Source organism: Athene noctua, chromosome 17 (assembly GCF_965140245.1).
Source record: "Athene noctua chromosome 17, bAthNoc1.hap1.1, whole genome shotgun sequence".
Taxonomy (NCBI): Eukaryota; Metazoa; Chordata; class Aves; order Strigiformes; family Strigidae; genus Athene; species Athene noctua.
In genome coordinates, this window is record NC_134053.1 from 16551359 (window position 1) to 16577870 (window position 26512).

The 26512-nt window shown below is 52.8% G+C and overlaps 1 protein-coding gene across 1 annotated transcript in view; it reads left to right on the forward strand.

Moving 5' to 3' along the window:
- POLE (DNA polymerase epsilon, catalytic subunit) overlaps positions 1-25733 on the forward strand; it is a 31180-nt gene extending 5447 nt beyond the window's left edge. Inside the window, exons 11-48 of the mRNA XM_074920893.1 lie at positions 3-122; positions 883-1015; positions 1673-1786; positions 2452-2664; positions 3519-3626; positions 4436-4564; positions 4943-5045; positions 5140-5286; positions 5912-6057; positions 6943-7091; positions 7464-7556; positions 7820-7964; positions 8479-8636; positions 10071-10266; positions 10978-11192; positions 11440-11542; positions 11711-11791; positions 11870-11992; positions 12075-12293; positions 12584-12793; positions 14025-14168; positions 14526-14666; positions 18569-18722; positions 18834-18940; positions 19740-19916; positions 20312-20535; positions 20649-20869; positions 21584-21788; positions 22241-22414; positions 22701-22826; positions 23379-23511; positions 23624-23810; positions 23928-24056; positions 24160-24353; positions 24572-24772; positions 25017-25142; positions 25268-25357; positions 25561-25733. Coding sequence (XP_074776994.1) covers positions 3-122; positions 883-1015; positions 1673-1786; positions 2452-2664; positions 3519-3626; positions 4436-4564; positions 4943-5045; positions 5140-5286; positions 5912-6057; positions 6943-7091; positions 7464-7556; positions 7820-7964; positions 8479-8636; positions 10071-10266; positions 10978-11192; positions 11440-11542; positions 11711-11791; positions 11870-11992; positions 12075-12293; positions 12584-12793; positions 14025-14168; positions 14526-14666; positions 18569-18722; positions 18834-18940; positions 19740-19916; positions 20312-20535; positions 20649-20869; positions 21584-21788; positions 22241-22414; positions 22701-22826; positions 23379-23511; positions 23624-23810; positions 23928-24056; positions 24160-24353; positions 24572-24772; positions 25017-25142; positions 25268-25357; positions 25561-25674 — 5752 coding nt within the window. The 3' untranslated portion in view covers positions 25675-25733. The remainder of the gene's footprint in view (positions 1-2; positions 123-882; positions 1016-1672; positions 1787-2451; positions 2665-3518; positions 3627-4435; positions 4565-4942; positions 5046-5139; positions 5287-5911; positions 6058-6942; positions 7092-7463; positions 7557-7819; positions 7965-8478; positions 8637-10070; positions 10267-10977; positions 11193-11439; positions 11543-11710; positions 11792-11869; positions 11993-12074; positions 12294-12583; positions 12794-14024; positions 14169-14525; positions 14667-18568; positions 18723-18833; positions 18941-19739; positions 19917-20311; positions 20536-20648; positions 20870-21583; positions 21789-22240; positions 22415-22700; positions 22827-23378; positions 23512-23623; positions 23811-23927; positions 24057-24159; positions 24354-24571; positions 24773-25016; positions 25143-25267; positions 25358-25560) is intronic.
- Positions 25734-26512: the final 779 nt, after the last annotated feature.

Sequence of the window (26512 nt, forward strand, 5' to 3'; positions counted from 1 at the left end):
AGGCCCTTTGTGGAAGCACGAGCAGCAGCTCATGGAATTAATATGTATCAGGAAATTGGGTTTCAGAAGGACAGCCAGGGAGAGTACAAAGCATCCCAGTGCATCCACATGGACTGTCTAAGGTACCAAATGCTGCTCCTCTGCTGTATAACTGTGTCTTTATCTCTTGAATTTATATTAAATACCTACAGTTGTATTTAAATACTGTCCTCCTGTCTGTTGGAAGCTTTCATGTGTCACACCTCCCTAAGCTGGTGTGCTAGTACATTTCTTTGATATTGCTGTGTCCCCTGGGCACTCTGTATACTGCAGGAGCTGCCAGGCCTTCCCCTGAAGCTGTCTCTCCCTGCAGCCTGCTGGTGGCTGTCCTCAGGTGTCTGTGGCAGCGGAGAGAGGGTGGGGTAAGATCAGGCTGTTGGAGTGGAGAAGGGCCAGTATCCTAACCCAACAGCCTCCTGGCACAGCCAGGAGAGGAAAGGGCATGCTGTGCATGCATAGGGGAGAGAGAAGTTGGGTTTTTTATGTGGGTTTCCTCCACTAAGGCAGTGTCTGGACTTTGGAAAGTGTCTGGCCATCCTTGCAGTCCTGGTGGTGTTTCCTCCAGTGCTTAAATGTTTATCTTAAAGCCACTGAGGGAGTTGGAGGGTGATTCTGAGCAGTGATGATGGTATGGGTAGTGGGGTTTGTCCTGGTTGGGATTTAAGTGCATAGGTAGAGATGCAGGGTATCTATCTAAAGCTGGGCAGCCTCTTACTCCACTGCACTTAGATGCTCAGCTCTCAACTGTCCTCAGTGAGAGGTCCCCTGTGCAAGCCTGAGCCCCTTGCTGAAGGGCAGGGCTGATTTCTCTGCGTAGGCTGATATTTTCATGATTTTGTCCAGGTGGGTGAAGAGAGACAGTTACCTTCCAGTGGGAAGTCACAACCTGAAAGCAGCAGCTAAAGCAAAACTGGGTTACGATCCAGTGGAGCTGGACCCTGAAGAGATGTGCCGGATGGCTACAGAGGAGCCCCAGGTATTCCCTTCCTGTTCTGTATCCCTCTGAGCAATTGGAAAACAAGCCTAGAGCAGTTGCAATGTGATTCAAACCTTGAGCTAGTGCTACAAAATGGTTTTGGTTAATGCAGTCAGTTTTGAGAAATTAACTCAATCTTTCTCCCCAGTTTGCCTTAGAAGCACTTGAGCTTGTGAGGAGAAAGAACAGGATTTCTTTGAAGTGTCTCTAGCACTGGCATTGCACTGTGTGTTTTCTGTGTTTATTTACATCGGTGCAAGGTGACAGGCACTACCTAAATCAGAAACACTACAGAAAGACATGATTTGCTGGAGGGACAGGAAATAGGTTTAGTGCTCCAGGTTCTGCTGGCAGGGGATTTCTGCTGAAGCCCTGGGAGCAGCCTCCTGGTTCCCAAATGGAGTGGCATCTGTCCCATGAGCTCATCTTCCCCACTTCTCCTCGTTCAAAGCTGATGTATTACTGGGTAATTAAAGCTAGAGCAGGATGTCCTCAGAAGCAAACAGGTTGTTCTTTACAACCTAGGATATGGAGATATACACCTTACCCTCCTTCCTGCTGATACATGCATGTCCAGCATGAAGCAATGAGCAATTTCCCTGAGCTGCTCTATCACATGTGATTGGGATTAATTTGCCTCTCACCCTTTCCTGACAGACCCTGGCCACCTATTCAGTGTCCGATGCAGTTGCTACCTATTACATGTATATGAAGTATGTTCATCCTTTCATTTTTGCCTTGTGCACCATCATTCCCATGGAGCCTGATGAGGTGAGTGCACTCCTGAAATGATGATTTCTTTGCTGGGTGAAGAGCCATGCTGCCCATGCTGCAGGGATGCTCTGGCCACAGACCTGATTCCTACTGCCTGGGCACTTTCTGTCTGTGTCAGGGAGGGAGGGTGGATTTGGAGGCTACTCCTTCCTCTCTGCAGCCCTGGGGTGTTTTGAGAGAAGTGCCTAAGAACAAGAGACCTGAGGGTTGTCTGGAGCAAGTATGGCTGATGTGGAGCTTAGCCAAGTTAACTTGCAGTTGGTTTTGGACTTGCTCCCATCAAGCTGCCTGCTGCCCTATCACACACGTGTCATCAGCTGAAGCCATCCTGCTCATTGATGTGGCTGTAAGGCCGGTCCAGTCCCACCAGTGCTGGCACAGCACTTCTTGCTGAATCACAGAATGGTTTGGGTTGGAAGGGACCTTCAGAGATCACCTAGTCCACCCCCCCTGCCATGGGCAGGGACACCTTCCACTAGATTAGGTTGCTCAAAACCTCATCCAACCTGACCATGAACATTTCCAGGGAGGGGGCAGCCACAACTTCTCTGGGCAACCTGTTCCAGTGTCTTGCCACCCTCATAGTAAAGAGTTTTTTTCTTATATATAATCTAAATCTACTCTTTTTGAGTTTAAAAACAGCTTTGACATCTCTCCTGTAGGTGTTAAGAAAAGGATCTGGGACATTGTGCGAGGCACTGCTGATGGTTCAGGCCTATCACGCCAACATCATCTTCCCCAACAAGCAGGAGCAGGAATTCAACAAACTTACAGAAGATGGCCACGTGCTGGACTTGGAGACATATGTGGGTGGCCACGTGGAAGCTCTAGAATCTGGGGTCTTCCGCAGTGACATCCCCTGCCGCTTCAAAATGGTAAGGGGCCTTTCACCCAACCCCCGTCCTCGAGCGTGGTGGTGAGGAACAACCCTCTGCTGGTGTCAACATCTCCTGTGTGTCCCTGCTGGGCTTGGGCAGTACCTGTCATACTTCAGGAGACCTTGAGCACCTGAAGCTGCATGGAGCTGGGGTGGGAGGAGGCCTCCAAGTAGCCATTTGTACTTCACTGGGAGAGCAAGTGTCATACGTATCGCAGGCTGGAAGCAAGCCAGACCTTGTTGACAGCAAGTGAAGCGGTGTTTTGGGTTTGTTTTTGAGCCAGTGGTTTTTGGAAAACCTGCCTCTGTCCCCTTGAGGTCTTGTCCTCCCTCTGTCCTTCTCCTACTCAAACTAAGCTTCTTCTGAACCCTCTCTGGACATCTTACCTGTTTCTGGTTCATGCTGCTGTCTCCATCACCCCCCACCTTGCTCTGTTTCACGCTTGTGTTGTGCTCACGGACTCTTAAATTTCCAGAGGCAGCTTCGCTCTCTGCCATGCGATGCGTTGCACTCCGTGTGGGACATTTTGATGGATATCATCTATCATGGGGGAGCACGCACTGGCTGTATAAAAGAATCTGCACTAAGTCTGAATCTTTGGACCCTTGCACCAGCCAGCATGCAGCTATGAGAGGTGCTGCACTACCAAACACAAGTGCAACTGACTGCTCATTACCTGCCCTTGTCTCTTCCCTTTGTTGCCTTTTTTTGACCTGGTGTCAGTGGTTTAGACCCTGCCTGCGCTGTGCTGCAGGGCCATGCTTAGAGCCCCCCTGAGGCAGGCAGGGACATGGGCAGCAGGGCAGGGGATGGCTGCTCGTGGTCTCAGTGCAGGCCGCACGTCCCTGCAGAATCCTGCTGCCTTCGACTTCCTGGTGCAGCATGTGGAGAAGACGCTGCAGCACGCCATCGAGGAGGAGGAGGGTTTGCCGTTGGATCAAGTCACCAACTTCCAGGAGGTACGTCGCCCACAGCGTGGCTGGGCTTGGCGGGGGGGCTGAGCAGCCCGGCTGGGGCTACAGCTTTGAAGGGCCTGTTTAGGTTCATCTTACACTCTACGGAGAGAGACCAAGAAGCCCATCTGTGGGCACCCTCAGAGGAGATGGTGTTAAGGGATGTTTTAAGCAGCTGCTGCCCCCAGCAGCCCCAGCCAGGACACCCCTGCCCAGCCACTGGAGCCAGCCTGGGGGTCCAGGGTCTGCCCCAGCTGAGGGACGTGGTTCCTGCTTTACTCTTTGCAATTTCAACCAGGAGCAAAGTTCCGAGAGAGCTGGGAAGGGATTTAGTGAGAAGGATATTGTGAAGATGTCTTTTCCTTGAGAAACCCTCTCAGATACCCCAAATATTCATGTTTCTCTTGTTCCCTGCTTTTTGCTGACTACAGTAGAGTGCAGGTCACCCCTCTCCAAAGCTGAGTCTGGAGTTTCTCAGAGACCATGATCAGAAGTCCCCAGTCACTAACTGGTCTTTGCTGTTGTCTCCATTAACTCACTTGCACTGGAAAGGCCCTTGGATAAGTAACCTTTAGGAAGTAGCGGCTCTCACTTTCCACACACCCCTACAGATAAAGCTTACCTTGGACATCCAAACCGAAACCCAAAGTACCAGTGCTCAAGGAGTCCCTGATGCTGCACTTTTGGTCCTCTTAAATCCTTCCTCAGAGGTAGTGGCAGGTGTCCCTGTGCAGGAGTAAAAGACCAAATTCAACAAGTATTTGAGTCATTAACTCCTTCCTGTCTGAGTCTCACTTCTTTTTGTCTCACCACAGGTTTGTGATGAAATCAAGGTCAAACTGAATTCCCTGAAGGATGTTCCAAACAGAATTGAGTGTCCTCTTATTTACCATCTAGATGTGGGGGCCATGTACCCCAACATCATTCTGACCAACAGGCTGCAGGTGGGTAACATCAACCTCATCTCTCCTAATTTGTTTTTCAGATGACCTTGGTGGTCCCTCTGATTGGATTCCCTTAACAGCAACGACTGAACTTTCTGCCTGGGGCAGGGGGATCAGATGAGGCTGGGTGAATCCAGACAAGCTGCCGTGGGTGCCAGGTCTCTGGAGGTTGAGCCACAGCTTTAGCTTGGACTCCTCCCAAAACCAGTTATTATTTTTGAGAGTTTTGTGTTCCCAAAAGGCTCTGGAAAGGAGAACTCTGAGTACTATCTCTGATATTCACACCTATGATCTTCTGCCACCCAGCCCCTGTTCTGGCATGAGTGGCGGTTTGGAGAGCTGTCCCCTCTAACACCTTTGTATCTTACTTGTGTCCAGCCCTCAGCCATAGTGGATGAGGCCACGTGTGCTGCCTGTGACTTCAACAAGCCAGGTGCCAACTGTCAGCGCCGAATGACCTGGCAGTGGAGAGGAGAGTTCAGTAAGTACAGTAAGGACCATGCAGTCCAACCCACAGAAATGGAGATGGATTCCTGTTTCTCTCCTGGGAAACTGATAGCTGCCCTCCTCTGCAGTGCCTGCCAGCCGCAGTGAGTACCACCGCATCCAGCAGCAGCTGGAGTCGGAGAAGTTCCCTCCCCTGTCACCTGAGGGAGGACCCCGCGCCTTCCACCAGCTGTCCCGGGAAGAGCAGGCCAAGTATGAGAAGAAGCGGCTGGCAGGTAAAAAAGAAAATTAAAAAAAAAAAAGTCAGCATCATGATTTGGAGAGATGTTTTGCAACCTAGACTGTGAGCAGCGCTTACCATTAGTTGGTTCTCTTATGGCTGCGGGGTTAGTTCAGGCTGGGTCTGGCTTCAGACCATGCTTTGGCAGACCTTCCCCAGTGTCCCAGCAGGCTCCTGTGTGCTTCCTGAAGAGGGGCCAGGCACCAGCCTATGTCAGTGTCTCTCCTTTTGTCTGTTGAGATCTATGGATTTCAGCTGAAAGATAAATGACACTGTTTTTTGGGAGGCTGCTGATTAAAGCTGTTATTGGAAGGAAACCATAAGGTTATCCTGTCACCTGGAGCGATGCTGTTCAGCAGAGCCATCCAACTGGTTGCGGGCAGAGCCTGGGTTTGTGGATGGGCCATACGTGCATCACAATGAGTTTACTTCCCCCATACGCCCCTGCTTCTCCATAATGAGGTGTCGCTTCTCTCCATGCTGGTATCTTCCTTCCCCTCCCTGTGCAGCAGTAGGACTGTCTCCCTGCTCACCTGTGCCTGATGCTGTCTCCCTGTCCATACTGTGCCCATTCCTCTGTCCGTAGCACAGAAGCTCCCTCTGCTTCTTCCCTTCCCTAGATTACTGCCGCAAGGCGTACAAGAAGATCCATGTCACCAAGGTGGAGGAACGAGTCACCACCATCTGCCAGCGGGAGAACTCTTTCTATGTAGACACAGTGCGAGCTTTTAGAGACCGCCGCTATGAGTTCAAGGGGCTGCACAAGGTACTGAGCTGTTTTAACTGGTTTATCAAGTTTAACTTGTCTTGGCAAGGCTGGGGATCTCTTCTCTGCTGAAAACCCCGAGCCCTAGGGGCATGGTGGATCTCCTGACAGCTGTGGCTGCTTTCTGCAGAATCTTCAATGGCTGCTGCCACGGCAGCATTTACTGCCTCTGGTGCTGTCAGAAATGAAGCTGCATCTCCAGTTTTCACTGGGTTTAGCAAATCCTCAGCTAGTCTCCGTTCTGATGTATCTGATCTGGCTGTGTTCAGTCTGGGCCATTCTTCCTGCGCAAAGAAAAGAGACAAGCTGAGGAGTAAAGTCTAGACCTCGGGTTAAGGCACAGTTGATTCCAGGAGGATACCAGGGCACGTTATTCTTGGAGTGTGTTGAAGGCAATGACAAAGCTCTAGGACTCTACCTCTGACCAAGTTAGTTAATGAGCCATTTGTTTTGTGGTTAGTCCCAGCTACCTCTCCTGCCATGAATCATGGAACCAGTTAAGAGGCTTTTTCTGCACTGGCTGTTCTGCTGTTTAGCCAGACATCATTGGTTGCTGCAGGCAGTGTATTTGATTCTTGCCCATGCACACGAGGTGCAGCACAGCTGATACAGACGGGCAGCGCTGCTGGTGCTGGTTGAATTCTGATCATCAACATCAGAGTTACAGCTGGTGCTGCAGGTCCCTCCCACCGTGTGGCAAAGTGCCTCTGGCCAACTCCTCCTCTGCTGGAGAAGAAAAAAGAATGTTTAGCCTGTACTACTGATTGATATTTGGCAAAGATACTGTTCTAGAGTTGTAACACTATACTGGGACTGAGGGGGAACCAGCTGGATAACCCCAGTAGTGATGAGTGGGATTGTCCTGACTCTGCCTGTGGCTTGCAGGTGTGGAAGAAGAAGCTGTCTGCAGCAGTGGAGACAGGAGATGCCTCTGAAGTGAAGCGCTGCAAGAACATGGAAATCCTGTATGACTCCCTGCAGCTGGCCCACAAATGCATCCTCAACTCTTTCTATGGCTATGTTATGCGGAAAGGGTGAGTCTTGCCCGCTGGGTGATGCTGGGGACTTTGGAAACCAGATTGTCCGGGAAGCTGTCACTTGCTTCACCTGCTTCTGAAGCACCCAGATGAAGGTGGGTGCTGCCTGTAACACTCCTCTTGGTTCTACCAATGACTTCTCATCCTGGAGACTCCTGCCAGACATTAACTGTTGGGCAGGAATCTTATCTGTTAGTGGGTGTCCAGCTTTTCTGAAGCATCCTAACTAGGGCAAGGAGAACAATCTACCGAGGGGCCAGTGTTGATGTTTTTCTTGCCCTTCTTCCTCTGGAGGTCCTTCTGCCCTTCCCGTAGCTGAGTTTGGGAGGGAGCACTTCATGATCTTCACTTTGACTCTTCTGCTCATAGAGCTCGCTGGTACTCCATGGAAATGGCTGGCATTGTCTGCTTCACGGGAGCAAATATCATCACCCAGGCCAGGGAACTGATCGAGCAGATTGGGTGAGTGTGTGCTGCTGGGGGAAGAAAGGTCTGTCTGCATTGGGGACAGATGTGGGAGCACATTAAATACCTGAGTTTTCAGCAGTTAATGTTGAAGATTCAGATTTCTGACACTGCTGTGGTTATTCTGTTGTATTATGAGGGTTTTCTTTGCAGAAGGGACCAAAGAGTGGATGCAACAGGCTGCCTTTGTCTTTGTGGGGGACACAGCTGATGCTCACCTATCATTCACTCTCCCCCTGACAGTGACCTTCCTTCCTTAGGAGACCTCTGGAACTGGATACCGATGGGATTTGGTGTGTCCTTCCCAACAGCTTCCCGGAGAACTTTGTCATCAAGTCAACCAATTCCAAGAAGTCAAAGGTGACAATCTCTTACCCCGGTGCCATGCTGAACATCCTGGTGAAGGTGAGTCTTGCACCCATCCAGGCCAGCTCTGCAGTCTGGGGAAAAGATGGAGGACTGGTAAGGGAGGAGGGCCTCTCTTCCATCTCTGCTCCCTGTGTGGCAAGTGGGATGCTGTGGCTCATGGCCCTGCTTGCTGCACAGCTGCTCTCTGCCCTGGAGAGTATCTGAGTGGAGGGAGAGGCTCCAATATCCCTGTAGCAGAGAGGGTGGTGTGTAAGGGGTCTGGGCTGGTGTGTGCTCATCAGTGCAGGCTGGGAGTCCAAACTAGAGCAAGCTCCCAAAACCATCCTCTGCTAGCTCAGCTTCAATAAGACAAAACAGTATAATTTTGGGGTCCCAAGCATTTTCCTTAACAGGAAGGTCAGATGTTTTGGTTTCTGAGTCTTAAATTGTGCTGTAGCTTTCAGAGGGATGCTCAGCGATCCCTTTGGGCAGGGTGTGCTTGAGGGGCATCTCCTGTTGGTAACCAGCCCAGCTGTTCAGTGAAGCTGTTCTCCTGGGGCTGTGCCCATAGGAAGGCTTCACGAATGATCAGTACCAGGAACTGCAGGACCCAGCCTCTCTCACCTACGTCACACGTTCAGAGAACAGCATCTTTTTTGAAGTAGATGGACCATACCTGGCCATGATCCTCCCAGCTTCCAAGGAGGAGGGCAAGAAGCTGAAGAAAAGGTGAGCCTGAAATATTATCACTTCCCCTAGGTAACAGATTGAGGGTCTCTTTCCCTTTGTGCATGTGGGGTACATTGGTCCTTTCCCTGGACGTGGCAGCACACTTGATTCACTGGCATTAGATGTCAAATTCCTTACACCAGATCATCTGTGAATCCAGTACATGGCCCTTGCCTCCAATGCCATACTATGGCAATAAATTTTAGAAGATAACGGCAAAACATTTCTCCAACTTGGTGACCAGATACGATCTCCTTGTTTGGCTCTGAAGTGTGCAGAACTTTGACTTCTGAGGACGTCTAATACTGTTTATATTCAACCTAATCTGTTTAAACTCACCAGTTTCTGCCTTCCTCTCTCTCTCAGGAGGTCACAGATCTCCTATAATGCTTTTCCTAGATGTTTTCCCTTCTTTCACTGTCTGGAAGAAGGAACAGGTCCTGCCACTACTGTCACATTATGGGATAGTTGTACTCAAACTTCACGGATTTCTCTGCAGCTTCCTAAATAGGAATGTTCACTAGATTAGTGGCGACTAGAGAGGTGCCCACAGACCTGGGTCTGGCTCCAAAACATGCTGTCACTGCCCTCCAGCACCCTCTGTCCTTACAGCTCTATGCTTCTTTGTGCTTAATGCCCCACTGGACAAGCTCCAGCACCCACCATCTCCTGTCAGTGCCTTTCTTTAAGCAGTGAGTCCCTGCCACGGGAGTTGAGGTGATTCCAAGAACTGAGCATAGGCCTCTTATCTCAGGGTCTATTGGTTTATTGTAGTTTGGGGATGTCAGCAAGTGCATTTATTTCTTGGTTTCTCTCCAACTGAAACAGCCTGGAGGTGCCTGGCAGGCACCATCGTCAGTGGAGAAGGAGAAGACTGTTCCCACAGAAACATGGTCAGGTGGGAGGAGGGCTGGCCAAGTGATGTGACGTTTGAGTATCTGCTCTCTTCTCTTAGCTGATGTTCCCATAAGGTTTTCCTTGAGCCATACAAACAATTGGTAGGGCTGTGAAATGCAAAAAAATCTAAGAGAAAGGGAGGAGTGTTCCTACAGTTGTCATGGCTACATTCTGTTTCTTCTGAGTCCCTTTGCCAGCATCTGAGCTGGCAAAGTTTCCTCTAAACCTCCTCCTAATCTCTTCTTCCATTTCCCCACCTGAGCACTCGCCTCCTGCCCTTTACTTGTGTGCAGTTAAGATCATTCTCCCAGTCGATGAGCTGGAGCATGACTGACGTGCTTTTGCAGGCCAAGTTGAAATGGTTGGTAGAGCAGCTGTAGATACTCAGAGACCATCCTAGTGCTGAGCACCACGGCTCTGTTGAACACGGCGGGCGGCAACGTGGTGGCCTGGAGCCCTGGCAGGAGGGACCCAGCAGGATCCTGGAGGATGTGGCCCTTGGCCCAGGCCAGGCTTTGCCCACGCTGTGTCTCCTAGGTACGCGGTATTCAATGAGGACGGGACCCTGGCCGAGCTGAAGGGATTTGAGGTGAAGCGCCGGGGAGAGCTGCAGCTGGTGAAGATATTCCAGTCTTCTGTGTTTGAAGCCTTTCTGAAGGGTAGTACGCTGGAGGAGGTCTACGCTTCTGTGGCCAAGGTGGCTGATTACTGGCTGGATGTGCTCTACAGCAAGGTAGGCACAGCCCGGAACGCCTGCGCTCCCGAGGGGGAGCCAAAGTGCCAGAGGCACTGTGGGGAGGGTGGACTTCACTTGCACAGAGTGAGTGATCCACTGTGCCTCTGGTGATCACTCCCATCATATTTCTGCTGCTTTGGTTCTCTAGGGCCGCTGTTTGTCTTTTAGTGCAAGGGGTCTTCATTCAGTTGTAACTGTGGGTGAACAGTGTCCTTCTCCAGTGATCTCCTTCATGGAGCTGGTCTGGTGGCCCTCAAGGGGATGTCCCCCAAGGATGTTGGGCAGGGGCATTTGCTGAGGCAGAGAATGACAAAGCCATTTGCCTGCAGAGTGTTTTATGAGGAGCACAGAGACATCAGCTATACAGTAACTGGGGGAGAGCAGAGAAAATGCAAGAAACCAGGGGGTGAGAGGGACTGAGAGCCTGATTGGGCCCTTCCATTTTGCAGTGACCTTGTACAAGAAGTTCTTGATGAGCCCAGCTACTTTTTGTATGCAACACAAAGCAGTGCTGCCACAGCATAAACCAACGCAAGCCTCAAAAACATGCTCTCTCCAATAGGTCATGTTAGCAGCTGCAACCAGGAGCAATTCCCAGGCTCCTCATAAAGAACCACACCAGCTGGGTGTTGGCGCTCCCTGTATCCGACAGCAGCAAGACTTGATCATTAGGTTCTTGATAGCTTTGGGGTTTTTCCTCCCTTTCAGGCTGCCAACATGCCTGATTCGGAGCTGTTTGAGCTGATCTCAGAGAACCGGTCCATGTCACGCAAGCTGGAGGACTATGGGGAGCAGAAGTCCACCTCCATCAGCACTGCCAAGCGCCTGGCAGAGTTCCTGGGGGACCAGATGGTGAAGGATGCAGGGCTGAGCTGCCGGTTCATCATTTCCAAGAAACCAGAAGGGTCTCCAGTCACTGAGAGGTAACCCCATCTTGAGGGGCCAGGGCTTTTGACAGGGCAGAGTAGCAGATGGTGAGCCAGGTGATCACCAGTCTCTGTCTCAGGCTGTCAGCAGGACGAGCAATGGGTAATGCGGTACCACCACTGCACGCTGGGCTCTCAGGAGTGGGAGGAGAAGCCTTGGAGGGTCTGCAGGATGGGAGAGGGGATTGTGTGCTGCTGGGACCTTCCTCTGGGTGGATGATAAGTGCTTTCCTGCCTTCATCAGGGCCATCCCCCTCGCCATCTTCCAAGCTGAGCCCAGCGTGCGCAAACACTACCTCCGAAAATGGCTGAAGAGCCCCTCGCTGCAGGACTTCAACATCCGAGCGGTGAGTGGGGCACCCCTGCGGGTGGCCCCGCCTCCAGTATAAGGGCTCCCCCTTCAGAGCAGCAAAGCAGGCTGCTGGGGGTGGGGGTCCTGGGGAGATACTTGGTCCTGCAGCTGGTGGCCTTCTGCTCAGCTCTCTTCACTACTCGCTGCTCTGCCCTCTTCACAGATACTGGACTGGGACTACTACATTGAGAGACTGGGTAGCACCATCCAGAAAATCATCACCATTCCCGCAGCCCTGCAGCAGGTATGGGACAGCACGGGGGCTGGAGGGTGGCTCTGGCTGGGGTACTCGGTGTGATTTGGATTTGTATTTGCTCTCCAGGTAAAGAACCCAGTGCCACGGGTCCGGCACCCAGACTGGCTTCACAAGAAGCTCCTGGAGAAGAATGATGTGTACAAACAAAAAAAAATCAATGAGCTCTTCACTTCAGAAGGCAAGAGACAGGTAAAGAGGGTGAGGGGAAGGTGCTGACTGCTGGTGGGGCTCTTCTGCAACCCATGTCCTCCAGCTGTCCGTGTTCCCCCAGGTCCTTGCCAACCAGCCCCCACAGGGGAAGCCCAGCTTACAGATTGGTGACATAGAGGACTTTGGGGCTGCCAAGACCCTTCAGTCACCGGTTCCTATCGCAAATAAGCGGAAGCGAGTCCCTGCAGCAGAGGAAAGCCAGCAGATGTCCCAGTACCTGGAGCTATCTCAGTCCTGGCGAGAGATCCTGGGTCCACCTCCTCCCCTGGGCACCACCAAGGTAGGTGGAGCAGACTGGGCAGGAGATGACCTGGGGCTGTGCTTGTCTATCCAAGCAGCTTGGGTGCTGCCAGCTGTGGGTCTTCTGAAATGCTCTGCACACCCATGGCTCAGGGCTACAAGGAGAAATACAACCACTGATGGAGAGAAGGGGGACAGCAGTGGCTTCACATCTGGGGCAGGAACCTCATGTGGCCTGGGGAGAGGGGGCCAGGCTCTATGCTGTAGTGTTGGGCTGGGAAACCTGCGCTGGCTTCTGGCTCGGCTACACTCACACTGTCACCCCCCCAGGAAGAGCGGCTGGTCTGGCTGCGCTACCACCAGAAGAAGTGGGAGCTGCAGGCTCGGCAGCGGCGGGAGCGGCAGAAGAGGCGGCGTCTGGAGGACGGTGGGGTGACAGCAGGCGGAGGAGTCGTCCGTGATGCCCTCTCCAAAGGGCTGGGCGGGTACCTGCGGAGGACAGCGCGCAGCATCCTGGACTTGCCCTGGCAGATTGTGCAGGTACCGGGGAGGGGACCTGCAGTCAGGGCATAACCCTTGCATTTACACTATCTGTGGTCAAATGGAGAAGTTTGACCGCGATGTCACTCTGGTGTCAACCCTGGGGCCAGGTGAGGCTGCAAAGCCTCAGGCTCATGCACATCTGTATGGAAAGAGAAACCCACGTGGTTGTTCTGGGTGGTGAATCTGGGATGTGTGTGTAGATCTGCCAGTGGGGCAGCTCCTCGTCAGCCCATGGGCAGCACTGTGCAGTAGTCACAGAATCACAGAGACACTGGTTGAGGTTGGTGGCAACTCTGGGGTCCATCTGGTCCAACCCCCTGCTCAAGCAGGGCCACACAGAGCCAGGTACCCAGGTCAGTGTCCAGATGGCTTTTGAGTATGTCCAAGGTGGGAGAGTCCACAACTTCCCTGAGCAACCTGTGCCAGGGCTCAGTCACCCTCACAGGGAAAATGTGTTTCTGACATGCAGAGGGAACCTGCCATGTTCTGATGTTGGCCTCTAGTCCTGTCACTGGGCACCACTGGGAAGAGCCAGGCTCTGTCCTTTCTACACTCCCCTTCAGCTATTTATATACATTGATGAGATCCCCCTGAGCTTCCTCTGCTCCAGGCTGGACAGTTTACACTATCCCAGCCTTTCCTCATGTGAAAAATGCTCCAGTCCCACCTTCATCCTTGTGGCCCTTTGTTGGAGACTCTCTAGTATGTCTCTGTCTCTCCTGTACTGGGGAGCCCAGCACTGGACACAGAGTGCCTGGATGCAGGATTCTAGTGATGCCTGGAAGCAGCCAACATACAAACACTGAGGTGCGGTGGGGTCATCTAGGTGTTTTCACAAATCCTCGTTGCACATGGCCATCTGAACCCAGCCCCTTGTCACCCACTTCATCTTCCAGAAAGGCTTTCAGAGCTGCAGGCAGTCCCTGTGCAAGCACGAGCTTGAGATGGGATGGTTAGTTCAGGATGTCAGAGTGACTTGGCTGACATCAAGGGTCAGCTGGAGTTGGTTGGCCAGCCTTAGCCAGAGAGTTTTCTCTGTGGTGCCCTGGGACAGTAGCAGGACATGGGGACTCCAGCACTGAGAGTGGTGACTCTTTAAGCCCCCTGCTGTCTTTGTGGCCACCAACTGGCCATAGAGATCCACAAAGTGCTCTGCAGCTTAGACATAAGCACTGATAATGTGTTGGATCTCCGTGATAACACTAACTGTGTACCCTGTGTCCTGTAGATTGCTGAGACCAGCCAGCCTGGGCTGTTCAGGCTGTGGGCAGTGATCGGGAGCGATCTGCACTGCATCAGGCTGAGCATCCCCCGGGTCTTCTATGTCAACCAGCGTGTCCCAAAGCTGGAGGAGGGAGTGGCCTACAAGAGGGTGAGGACCTGCTCCTTTGGGAAGGGGAAACAGCTGCTTGCTTTGAGATAAGGTGCTTCACCTCTGCTGCAAGCAGATATTACGAGCATCTGCCTTACAGGGCCTCACTGTCCCACTCCACGGATGTACCTGTCCAGTCCCTCTGCTAATCCCAGCCTGCCCAGAAACCAGGCTCTCTGTTGTGGGAATTTGTAATGTGCATGAACATATGCCACTGATTTCCTTAGGAGAGAGGAGCACCAGGAGCTGGGGTGGCTCAGACCTCAGCTCCTTGCAGCCCTTAAAAGTGCCCCAGCTCCTAGGAGTGATGCCACGTGGTGTGACGTGCTCCGCTAAACTTGTCCCTTACCTCGGCAGGTGAACAGGATCCTGCCACGCTCAAACTTAGTTTACAACCTGTATGAATACTCTGTCCCTGAAGACATGTACCAAGAGCACATCAATGAAATCAATGCTGACCTCTCTGCTCCAGACATCGAGGGAGTGTATGAGACACAGGTAACTCCTCTGCGTGCTCGTTTTTAAGGATTGCTAAGTGGCAGCTCATTAGTCTGAGTGCCAGTGGCACAGGAAAACATCTGGCACTTAAAAATTCAACAACTTGGTGAGACACCAAAAATCAAAGACCTTGCACAGCCGAGTACTGGAGAATATACCCTCATACATATGGGCAGAGACAGTGAGTATCAGCACATGGTTTAAGGCATGTTAGGGAAAGGGGATTAAGTTTGTGGGGAAAGAAGGCATTTAAGCATAAAGGGTCATCTTCCTCTAAACCAAACTAGAAACAGTGTGCTGGTATTTGAACTAGAAAAGTTAAGGGGTATTTAGAGCAGCTTAGCCACTTCATCTGCTAGTCCCCTCAGGACCTGCAGATGCATCTCATCAGGTTCCATGGACTTGTGCACTTTCAGGTCCCTTAGATGGTCTCAAACCTGATCTTCTCCTACAGTGGGTGGTTCTTCATTCTCCCAGTCCCTGCCTTTGCTTTCTTCGTCTTGGGCAGTGTGGCTGGAGCACTTGCCAGTGAAGATTGAGGCAAAAGTCACTGAGTACCTCAGCCTTCTCTATATCCTGGGTAACCAAGTCTCTCTTTCTTTCCAGAGGGTGCCCACATTTTCCCTAGTCTTCCTTTAATCACTGTTGTATCTGTAAAAGTTTTTTGTTGTTGTTGCCCTTGATGTCACTAGCCAGATTTAATTCTATCAGGCCTTCCTAACATGATCCCTGGCTATCCAGACTTTATCCTTCTGGGCTACCTGTCCTTGCTTCCACCCTATGTAGGCTTCCTTTTTGTGTTTGAGTTTGTCCAGGAGCTCCTTGTCCATCCATGCAGGCCTCCTGGCAGTTTTACCTGACTTCCTCTTTGCTGAGATGCACCACTCCTGAGCTTGGAGGAGGTGATCCTTGAATAAACCAGCTTTCTTGGGCCCCTGTTCCCTCCAGGGCTTCATCCAGCGGTACTCTGGCAAGCAGATCCTGAAGAGGCCGAAGTCTGCTCTCCTGAAGCCCAGGGTAGCGAGCTTGCTGTGTGCCTCCTCACTGCCCTAAGGATCTTGAACTCCACCATTTCATGGTCACTGAAGCCAAGGCTGCCCTTGAGCTTCACATTCCCCACCAGCCTCCCCTTGTTGGTGAGAACAAGGTCTAGCTCTCCTCCTTGGCTCCTCTATCACTTGGAGAAAGAATTTATCATTAATGCATTCCAGGAACCTCCTGGATTGCTTATGCCCTGCTGTGTTGTTCCTCCAACAGATATCAGGGTGGTTGAAGTCCCCCATGAGGACCAGGGCTTGTGAGCATGAGGGTGCTCCTATCTGTTTGTAGAGGTCGTCATTCACTCTGTCTTCCTGGTCAGGTGACCTGTAGCAAACCCCCACTATAACGTCTCCCATCCCTGCCCTCCCTTTAATCCTGACCCATAATCTGTCAGCCCCATCCCTGGGCACAGCTCCCTGCACTCCAGCTGGTCACTGACATAGAGGGTGACCCCCACTCCTCATCTCCCCTGCCTGTCCTTCCTAAAGAGCCCATACCCTTCCATTGCAGCACTCCAGCCACAGGAGCCATCCCACCACACCTCCATGATGCCAATAAGATCGTAGCCCTGCAGGTGTGTGCATGTCTCTAGATCCTCTTGTTTATTCCCCATGCTACATGCATTTGCATAGAGGCAGTTCAGCTGGACCCCTGGTGAGGCTGATGTACTGGCTGGAATTCCTCTGTGCTGCTCTTCAGGTGCTCTCGTGCTGCCCTGTGATCCCTCTCCAGGCTCTGGGCATCTATTACTGGTGCTGACATCAAGCTGGTAGGAGTGGGATGGATTGAGGTTCACCTCCCGTGGCAACTTTAGATGAAATCCCTCTTCACCACCTTGGCAAGCCTATAGCTGAAGATGCTCTTCCCCTTCTGACAGATGGACCCCATCAGCCCTGAGCAGACCAGGTTTTTTAAAGCAAGTCCCATGGTCTAAGTAGCTGAATCCCTGGCTGTGGCACCAGTCCCTTAACCAGACTTGCCAGATTCAACTGGTATTTTCAAACCCCTCCCATTTGACCAGGAGGATTGATGAAAAACCACCTGTGCTCCAGAGTCCCTTACTGCTGCTCCCAGAGCTCTGTAGTCCTTGATACTCCTCAAGCTGCCCTTGGCTGGATCACTGGTGCCCACATGAAACCCTCGGTGACACCCTGACACAAGCCCCCAGTAAGCAGCACCCCTCTCTATAGTGTGTCAGGTCGGTAGGTGAGTGTCTCCGTACCTCTTAGGAGTTGCCCACTGCTATCACCTCTTGCCTTTTCTTTGTTGCACTGGTTGTTATATGGGGAGCAGACTGGGCTGCCTTACTCAGTTCCAGCATCTCCTGATGTGACAGGTCCTTCCTCTTCAGTCTGCAGATGTCTCATTCTTGATCAAAAGTCTTTGCCTAAGTAGGACTTAGTGTGAGCATTGGTGCCATTAGCTACAAAATGCTTTGTGAGATGCAACAGACTGCAGAGGCAAAAAGAGCATCATAAAGTTGGGAGACTCCAGCTACTAAAGGTATTGGTATAGCTTGGAAAGTGTTACAGTGGGGCATGATGAAGGAAACCATTTTTAGTCACCTTAAATTTCTGCTTTTAGAAAATTTGGGTAAAGGTCCCACAAGGCAAGGAACAAATCTTAGTTTAGCAAGCAGCGCCCAAAATTTATTTCCAATTACTTGTCCAAAGTGCCTAGCATGTACACAAATTCATTGTATGTGTAGGAGATCTTCTGGTCGCAAATCTGAGTCCTCTCCAGTGGGATTAGGTAAAATCAGGAAGCAGCTAGCTAAGAGGAAATTAAAATTAGCAACTGAAATAAAACAAGAGGCATGGAGATGTTTTAGATATAAAAGGAAGTGAGATGTTCAAGGGGTTGCAGCATCTGTCATGCAAGGGGAGGCTGAGCAAGCTGGGAAGAGAAGAGGCTCAGGCGACCTTCTTGATGGGAGGGGTGAAGGAGAAGAGCCAGGCTCTTCTCAGTGGTGCCCAGAGAGAGAACAGAAGGGAGAAGCACAAACTGAAACATGGGAAATTCTATGTAAACATCAGAAAAAACTTCTCCTGCAAAGGTGGTCGAGCAGGTTGCCTAGAGGGTTGTGAAGCTTCCATCCTCAGATGCAAAGAACCCAGCTGGACACAGTCCTGGGCAGGGAAAGATCTGTCTCGATCTTTAAACATCTGCAGTGCAATTCTGAGCATGGTCTCCAGAAAAACACAGCAGGACTAACAGGAGAATGAGGAGGAGAATGTGAGGGAGGGAATGGCTTCCTTGCAGGGAATTCCTTAGGGGCACAAGAATACATTGGTTTGCTAAAGGAATCTGGAAATGGGGTGTACTAGGGGTATATGAAATCAAAACTAGCATGAGGGAAGCATGATTAGGCAAGGAGTGTTTATTGCTTCTCACTGTTTTTGGACTAGGTCCCACAGCAAGTCGTTCAGGACGGGTCTTCTGTAGTGGTGGAGTTCACAGCTGTAGGGTTAATAAAACAGGGCAAATCAGTGGTGGATCTCCCACTGTGCCAATTATCTGGTGGTTCAGATGAAGCCTTTGTCTCGAGGGAGTGCCAAACCACAAGTTGCAGGGCTGCAAGATTGCCCAGATATCACTGCACACATCCTCCAAAGTGCAGTCCTGCTGCTGCTGCCCTTGATGGTGGGATCTGGGGCTAGATAGGAACACATGTGAGTTAAGAATTGACATACCTGTTCTGTACCTCCAGCACTGGCAAGGGTGATGATACCAAACTCAAGCTGGAGGTGCCTCAGGTGTGTCTTACCTGTAGTTTTTAAGCTGGGTTGTTCTTGGTCTGAAACCCCCAAGAGGAGCTTGGTAGTGGAACGTTGTTCTACCACATCTCTCCATCATTGCAGGTGCCACTGCTCCTCCGTGCCCTGATCCACCTGGGCTGTGTGTGCATGGTCAGTAGGCAGCTCGTCAGGCACCTGGCAGGGCGAGAGGCTGAAACCTTTGACATTGAACACCTGGAGATGCGCTCGCTGGCCCAGTTCACTTACCTGGAGCCAGGTGAGGCACCCTGGGAGGGGGCTCGTGGGGCACTTGGGACCTGGTGCCCATGGTGTCACGTCCTGCTTTCGTCTCTCACACATGGGTACCACTGATGCTCTGTGTCCTTAGGAAGTATTCGCCACATCTACCTCTACCACAGCTCCCAGGGCAGCAAGGCACTCTTGGGCCTCTTCATCCCCTCGCAGCGCAAAGCTGCCATCTTTGTGCTGGACAAGGTAAGGTGGGACTGGTGGATGAAAAGCTGGATGTGAGCTGGCCATGTGTGCTCACAGCCTAGAAAGCCAACTGCATCCTGGGCTGCATCGAAAGAAGGGTGGCTAGCAGGTTGAGGGAAGTAAACTCTGGTGAGACCCCATCTCGGGTACTGTGTCCAGCTCTGGGGTCCTCAGCATAGGAAGGACACGGACCTGCTGGAGTGGGGCCAGAGGAGGCTGCAAAAAAGATCAGAGGGATGGAACACCTCTCCTGTGAGGACAGGCTGAGAGAGTTGGGGTTGTTTGGCCTGGAGAAGGCTCCAGGGAGACCTTATAGTGACCATCTAGTAATTAAAGGAGACTTATAAGAGAGATTGGAACAGACTTTTTAGTAAGGCCTGTAGCGATAGGACAAGGGGTGATGATTTTAAACTAAAAGAGCGTAGACTCATAAGGAAGAAATGTTTTACAACAAGGGTAGTGAAATACTGGAATAGATTGCCCAGAGAGGTTGTAGATGCCCTGGAAACATTCAAGATTAGGTTGGACAGGGCTCTGAGCAACCTGATATAGCTGAAGATGTCCCTGCTCGCTGCAGGGGGGTTGGACTAGATGAGCTTTAAAGATCATTTCCAACCCAAACCATTCTATGATGGGGATCAGACAGTGGCAGGTTTCTCTGTGCATCGCGCATCCCTGCCACGTTTCAGCAGGGCTCGAGGGAAGGCATCCCGTGATGTGTGGGGGGCAGAGCCTCCCAGGACCACGCAGCCTGGGGTCCCTTTTGCCCCGGCTCTGACCCAGTCCCCCTTGGGCACAGGTACGCAGCAACCAGATGCCGAATCTGGCCACCCTCTTCTCGGCGGAGCGCAGCGCACTGCTGGAGAAGGCAGGTGAAGAGCTGCTGCCCCCGGACAAGCACACCTTTGAAGTGCGCGCTGAGACTGACCCCAAGGCTGTCTGCAGAGCTGTTCAGCGCCTGCTGCTGGGCTACAAGGTGAGATGACGGTGTGAGGAAGGTCCCTGTGGGACCTTGTTCGTGCAGGCATGTGGGAAGGGGAATGTGTTTGGAAGGCAACTGGTGCACCAGTTCCTACAGCACCTGCACGTAGCTGCTGGGCTGAAGGTCGAGGGTAGAAGTGGGTGTTGCTTAAGGGCTTTTTCGTGTTTGGGGTGGCTTGCCTAGGGCAGAGCCAGCAACGAGGCCACCTCACTATCTCCCCCCATCCCTGTGCTCAGCTGGAGGGCTGATTGCACAGGGGTGGGTGCTTCAGGAGGGCTGCAGTGTGCTGTCCCCGCCGTGGGGATGGGGCATCTGGCACTGCTGGTTTCCCGGTCACCAGAGGCTCTCACTGGAGACATACATCAGGGCACGTCCTCTTCCTCACCCAGGATGAGCGCCGGGGCCCCACGCTGGTTGCCGTGCAGTCTAACTGGGACCTGAAACGTCTGGCCAGCGGGATCCCAATCCTTGAGGAGTTCCCCCTGGTCCCCATCCGACTGGTAGATGACATCAGCTACTCGGTCCTGGACTGGCAGCGCCACGCCGCCCGCCGCATGATCCGCCACTACCTCAACCTGGACACCTGCCTGTCGCAGGCTTTTGAGATGAGCAGGTGCTCAGGGCGGCTGCGTGCTGCCGGGGCTGCCGCACCCCCCACGGGAGGCTGCCCCCTCCTCTGAGGAGTATAGGCTCACCCCAATGACCATTCACCTCTCTGTGCCCCAGGTACTACCACATCCCTATTGGGAACCTCCCTGACGATATCTCCACCTTCGGCTCTGACCTGTTCTTCTCACGCCACCTCCATCGTCACAACCACTTGCTGTGGCTGTCGCCCACAGCCCGCCCAGACCTAGGGGGAAAAGAGGCTGATGACAACCGCCTGGTCATGGAGTTTGATGAGAGAGCTTCTGTGGAGATAAACAACCCTGGCTGCTATTCCACAGGTGTGGAGGGAGTAGGGTGGTAGTGCCAAGTGGGGACAGAGCTGGATCCTGTTCTGTGAGCCCTGTGGAGGGATGGATGTGGTCTCCACAGAGTTTGTGTTGACTGTAGTCACTAGCAGCTTGAGCGTTTGAGCAGCAATCTGGGCAAGGTGCATGGAAAGGGCATGTCCTGGGGCAGGGAGGTCACCTGCAATATGTGCAGGCATCCAAATACAGATTCTTCCCCAATTCATGGCCACCACCAGCAGCACTTGACCACCTGCACTGTGTCAGCCCAAGGACAGACTAGGTCAGCTGGGCATCCCTGGTGACCCTCGGACAGGTCTTCTTCAGAGGCAGAAGCAGCTTGAGTGGTAGTCAGTTCTTCTGAGCTCCTCTGCTTGACCCAGCGCTGAGCAATCTGGTGGAGTTGGGAATGGTCAGTGTGGGGTTCATGGTTGGACTGGAGGATCTTCGAGGTCTTTTTCCAACCGAGACGGTTCTGTGATTCCGATGCAGCTTCCAGAAAAAAATTATGGTCTCTAGAGGGTTAGTAGGTCCAAGTCTTGTGGGAAGACAGGTGCTGGTTAAGAGAGTCACAGCTGTGAAAGCATCTCCCCACTTGGTGTGGTAACACCTATAGATCACCTTTGCATTTCTACCAGAGGGGCAGGTAGGGTGTCCTTGTTGGTCCTTTGCCCTGCCTACCTGCTGAGAGGTTGTGTTTGCTGTTAGTGTGTCTGGAACTGGACATCCAGAGCCTGGCTGTAAATACAGTGTTGCAGTCCCACCACGTAAACGACATGGAAGGAGGCTCCAGCATGAGCATCAGCTTTGACGTGATTCAGCAGGCGTCCCTAGAAGACATGGTGACAGGGAACCAAGCTGCCAACATCCCAGCCAGCTATGATGAAACTGCTCTCTGTTCCAACACTTTCAGGTATGGCTCTAGGAGCTAGCAGGAGGTGGAGCATCTGGTCTCCATTCTGTGAGGTCCCCTTGGGGTCCTGCCTCTCAGTCCCTCCTGGCTTTAGCCTTTCCCGGACTTGTGCCAGCAATGGGGCTTGTGGGGTGCTCTAAATATAAAATCAGGCATCTTCCAACAGATTTCTGAAGATCTTGAGCTCAGAACTGCCTGGTGGCTCAGCCAGCAGATGTATGGGGATGTTGGTGATACTTTGCCCTTTCTTGTTTCTCCTTTCTTCATGCTCCACCAGGTTACAGAGGCTTATATTTACCCTGTGGATCCTGTGTCAAGGGCTCACACATCTCTGCTCTGGCAGAGTTCCTGCTCTGAATCCTCCAGCATATCAAAAAGCATGTCTCTGTCTGGAAGGGGGAAGGGGTCGCTTGTAGCCAATTGTGGTGATGCTGGTCTCTGCTCCCTGACAGGATCCTGAAGAGCATGGTGGTGAGCTGGGTGAAGGAGATTACTCAGTATCACAATGTCTACGCAGACAACCAGGTCATTCACTTTTACCGCTGGCTCCGCTCTCCTTCCTCCCTGCTCTATGACCCGGCTTTGCACCGCACACTCCACAACATGATGAAGAAGCTTTTCCTGCAGTAAGTGAGACCTGGAGCATGCCAGGGGTGAACGGGAAAGAGAGAGGCCTGGTGTTAGTGACCGGGATGCTGTTGGCACCCACAGTCACTCCTCCCTGCCGCAGCCTCCAGAGAGGTGGGCAGTTGGTTGGAGTCCCTGGACTGTTTGGGTGAGCTCCCTTGCATGGCATCACTGACATGCTCGACTCCTGATTGTGCTGGATCAGTGTGTCCTCCACGGGTTGCATCTGCTCCTTGGGCTTTGCCTTCCTGCCCTCTGATTCCAGCTCCTGTGCCCTGCCTGCAGGCTGGTGGCCGAGTTCAAGCGTCTGGGCTCCTCGGTGGTTTACGCCAACTTCAACCGGATCATTCTGTGCACCAAGAAGCGGCGCATCGAGGATGCCATCAGCTACATGGAGTACATCATCAACAGGTGGGGTGTGCTTGCCAGGGCCTGGACCTGAGGCTCCTGGATGACAGAGCTGAGGCAGGGCCCAGCAAGGAAAATGCTGATTTTTTTTTTTTTTTTTTTTTTTTCCTTTTGATGGGCTTCAGCACTAAATTTCTGGGGTGGGTTGGTTTTTTTTTTTTGTAAAGGTACTGAAGGGATAAGACATCCCAGTTTTCTTGGTGTCATACCTGGAGTAGGGATCTGTCCCTTAGCTGTCCTCTATAGGTAATAGTCTAAGAATACTCATAGGATTCAATCCAGAAGAGACCTTCAGGAGAATTTATGGTGCCCAGCACCTCAGCCCCTGGCTGGCTCTCAGCATCCCAACTGTGGTACAGGCACCTCGACATAAGCATAGGGAGCCAAGACTCCTGGGGCAGGGCTTCCCCTGGGGTCCCCTCCAGTGGTTAGATGGGAGGGGGGAACCCCCTCTCTTCTTGCCAGCACCACCTCCTCCCCACGGGCATCCCACAGAGAAGGCTCTGAACAAGGGATGATGCCAGTGCTGAGGTGACTGCAGTCTTTGCCCTCCAGCATCCACTCCAAGGAGATCTTCCACTCTCTGACCATCTCCTTTTCCCGTTGCTGGGAGTTCCTGCTCTGGATGGATCCAGCAAATTATGGAGGTATCAAGGGAAAAGTGGATTCTCGTGTCCACTATGGGGAGGTAAGAGCTGGGAAGCACTCAGTCCCCCAAGAGCAGTGTACTGGGGGTTGAGCTGAGTGGGGAGGCATTGGCTGGGCATGAGTGACCGCTGTGATAGCACTGCCTCCTCCAGAAGGACACCAGCAAGAGGCAAGCGTCAGAGGAGGAGGACAGTGAAGAAGAGGAAGAGGCGGCAGCAGGGGAAGAAGAGGAGGAAGGGGAACCAAATGTGGAGGAGCTGCTGGAGAACAACTGGAACATCGTGCAGTTCTTGCCCCAGGCCGCCTCCTGCCAGAGCTACTTCCTGATGATCGTGTCGGGTGAGCTGTCCCAGGGAGGGGATGAGGTTGCTTGTGCCCCTCCCGTGCCAAGGAGAGCTTGGAGTGGGGTGGCTGCTGGCACAGACTGCAACTGGAGCCTTGCCCATGTCTCCCCAGCCTACATTGTGGCCGTCTACCACAGCATGAAGGAGGAGCTGCGGCGCAATGCCCCCGGCAGCACCCCTGTCAAGAGGAGCACCAGCCAGGTGTCCCAGGAGGCCCTGGGGGAGGTGGGGGCCATGCCCGGTGAGTGCTGAGCCACAGGCAGCCCTGGTGCGGGCAGAGAGCAAACACCTTGTTGTCCTCATGCCACCATATGGCTCAAGTGCTCTCTGCTCCATCTCTCTAGGCATGATCACCTTCTCACAGGATTATGTGGCCAATGAGCTCACCCAGAGCTTCTTCACCATCACCCAGAAGATCCAGAAGAAGATGGTTGGTTCTCGTAATGCCACTGAGCCTTCAGACCTGTTCCCAGTGCTGCCTGGCTCCTACTTGCCACTCAACAACCCAGCTCTGGAGTTCATCAAATATGTTTGCAAGGTCAGCAGGGTGGGCCAGGCCCCTTTTCTGAAGGTATGCTAGTCAGGACTCAAATTCTGGTCCCTGGCCATGGCTCACATTTGCTGCAGCTTTCCTCCAGGAGTGATCTACAACAAGTTTGTCTTGCCCTGCATCCACATGAGGTCACGAGGATACGAGCTGTCCTGGTGAGGACGCTCTTCTCTGTTGGTAGGCTCACCTGGCTCTTGTTCTTGCAGGTCCTCTCCCTGGATGCCAACGTAACCAACCAGGTGAACAAACTGCGCCGGGACCTGCTGCGCCTCATTGAGGTGGGCGAGTTCTCAGAAGTAGCCCAGTTTCGGGACCCTTGCCGTTCCTACGTGCTCCCTGAAGTCATCTGCAGGAACTGCAACTTCTGCAGAGACCTGGACCTGTGCAAGGACCCTGCCCTCTCCCAGGTGCAGCCTCCTACCTGGGGACACCAGAGGCCCAAGCATGGCAATGCTGGAAGCCGGTCAATCACATTGCCCCTTTGCTTGGCTGCTGTGCTTGCTGCTGGTGCCTCACTAAAGGCCATTTCCCATTCACCTCCTTTTCTAGCTGCTTGTCATAGGTCTGAGCATCCCTTGGCTTTGGCTGATGCTCCATCCTCTCCAAAAACTTGGGACTCTTGGTTCTTACCTCCCTCCTCTTTGCCTCTAGGAGGGGTTGGTGCTGCCCGGCTGGGTCTGCTCCAACTGCCAGGCACAGTATGACACTGATGCCATCGAAACAGCACTGGTGGAGGCCCTGCAGAAGAAGTTGATGGCCTTTGTGTTGCAGGACCTGGTGAGTGTGGAGGTCCCCTGCCCTACCTGTCCCCCGAGCTGGCTGAGGCTGGACACATTTGCTCTGCTCCTGGCAGAGGGGCTCAGCCTCATCTCCTGGCCCACCTAAAACTCCTTGGCCTCCAGGTGTGCAAGAAGTGTCGTGGTGTGAAGGAGACGCACATGCCTGTGTACTGTAGCTGTGCTGGAGACTTCACCCTCACTATCTCCTCCCAGGTACACCTGTACCCTCTGGCCTAGCCCAGCCCCCTGCAAGCAGCTCCTAGAGGGACAGTAAGGAACCCTGTTCCTCCTCTGCTGCTTCGGTAACTCCTTGGCCTCTGGGACCTGCTGTGCTTCCCCCTGCCCCACCAGCCCTGCCTGGCCACCCCCCAGGGGTGCTGGGCAGCCTCCTTCCCTCCTTGCTCCCTTCTCCCTAGACTTTCCTGGACCACATCAACATCTTCCAGAACATTGCCCGGCACTACGGCATGGCCTACCTTCTGGAAACCATCGAGTGGCTGCTGCGAACCACTCCCCAGCTGCAGCAATGAGGGGGTGCTCCTCCTGCCTGCACTCCACCATGTGCCAGCCCCTCACAACACTGCCCAGCCTAAGTCTGCCGAGGGAGGGAGGGAGGGCAGGAGCCATGCCAGGGATGAGGCTGTCTTGCCCCCAGGGGCCTGGTGTGGAGGCCTGCAGGCACCAGAGGCTGGAGCTGTGCTGCCCAGGTCTGCTGGCCTCCAGGTGTTGTTTTAAAGTTGAATTTCTATAAATAAATGGATTGTAGAGGGCCGATGTAGTTTCTGGGGAGGGAGGGAGGGAAGCAGGGGCTGTGTCCTTGCTGGCAGGAAGGACCTGTCCCTGTCTGATCCAGGCCTCCTGGGGGGCAGGAAGGCAGCAGCCTGTCCTCTCCAGTGCCCCGGAGGGGTGATGCTGGCTCATAATGCAGCAGAGGACCTCTGCCCTCCAGTGTGGAGTGAGCTGCAGCCTGTGCTTCATTAAGCCAGGGGCCTGGCTCTGCCCCTTGCTCCTGCCCACCCTGGGGGAGAGATGCCACAGACAAGCAGCCAGTGGACCCAGGGGCTTGACTCCCAGAAATGTCCCAGAATATTCTGGACTAAAGCAGTGATATGAGATAGTCTGTAGCAGTGAAAGACCCCTCTAAGGAAAATACCCAAGATGTGTTTTCTTCAAAGACGAAAAGACCTTTGATCTCCTTTGATCAGATCTCCTTGAGGATTCACCCAACATTACTCTCAGGAAACTCTTGGACATTTTGACTTATGACGAAAAACTCAAATCTCAGGGAGAAGCCCCAGACTTATCCAAAGAATTATGATAAAATGGAGGACATCTGGGTTTCAAGGAGGGGGGTGGAAATCACTATGC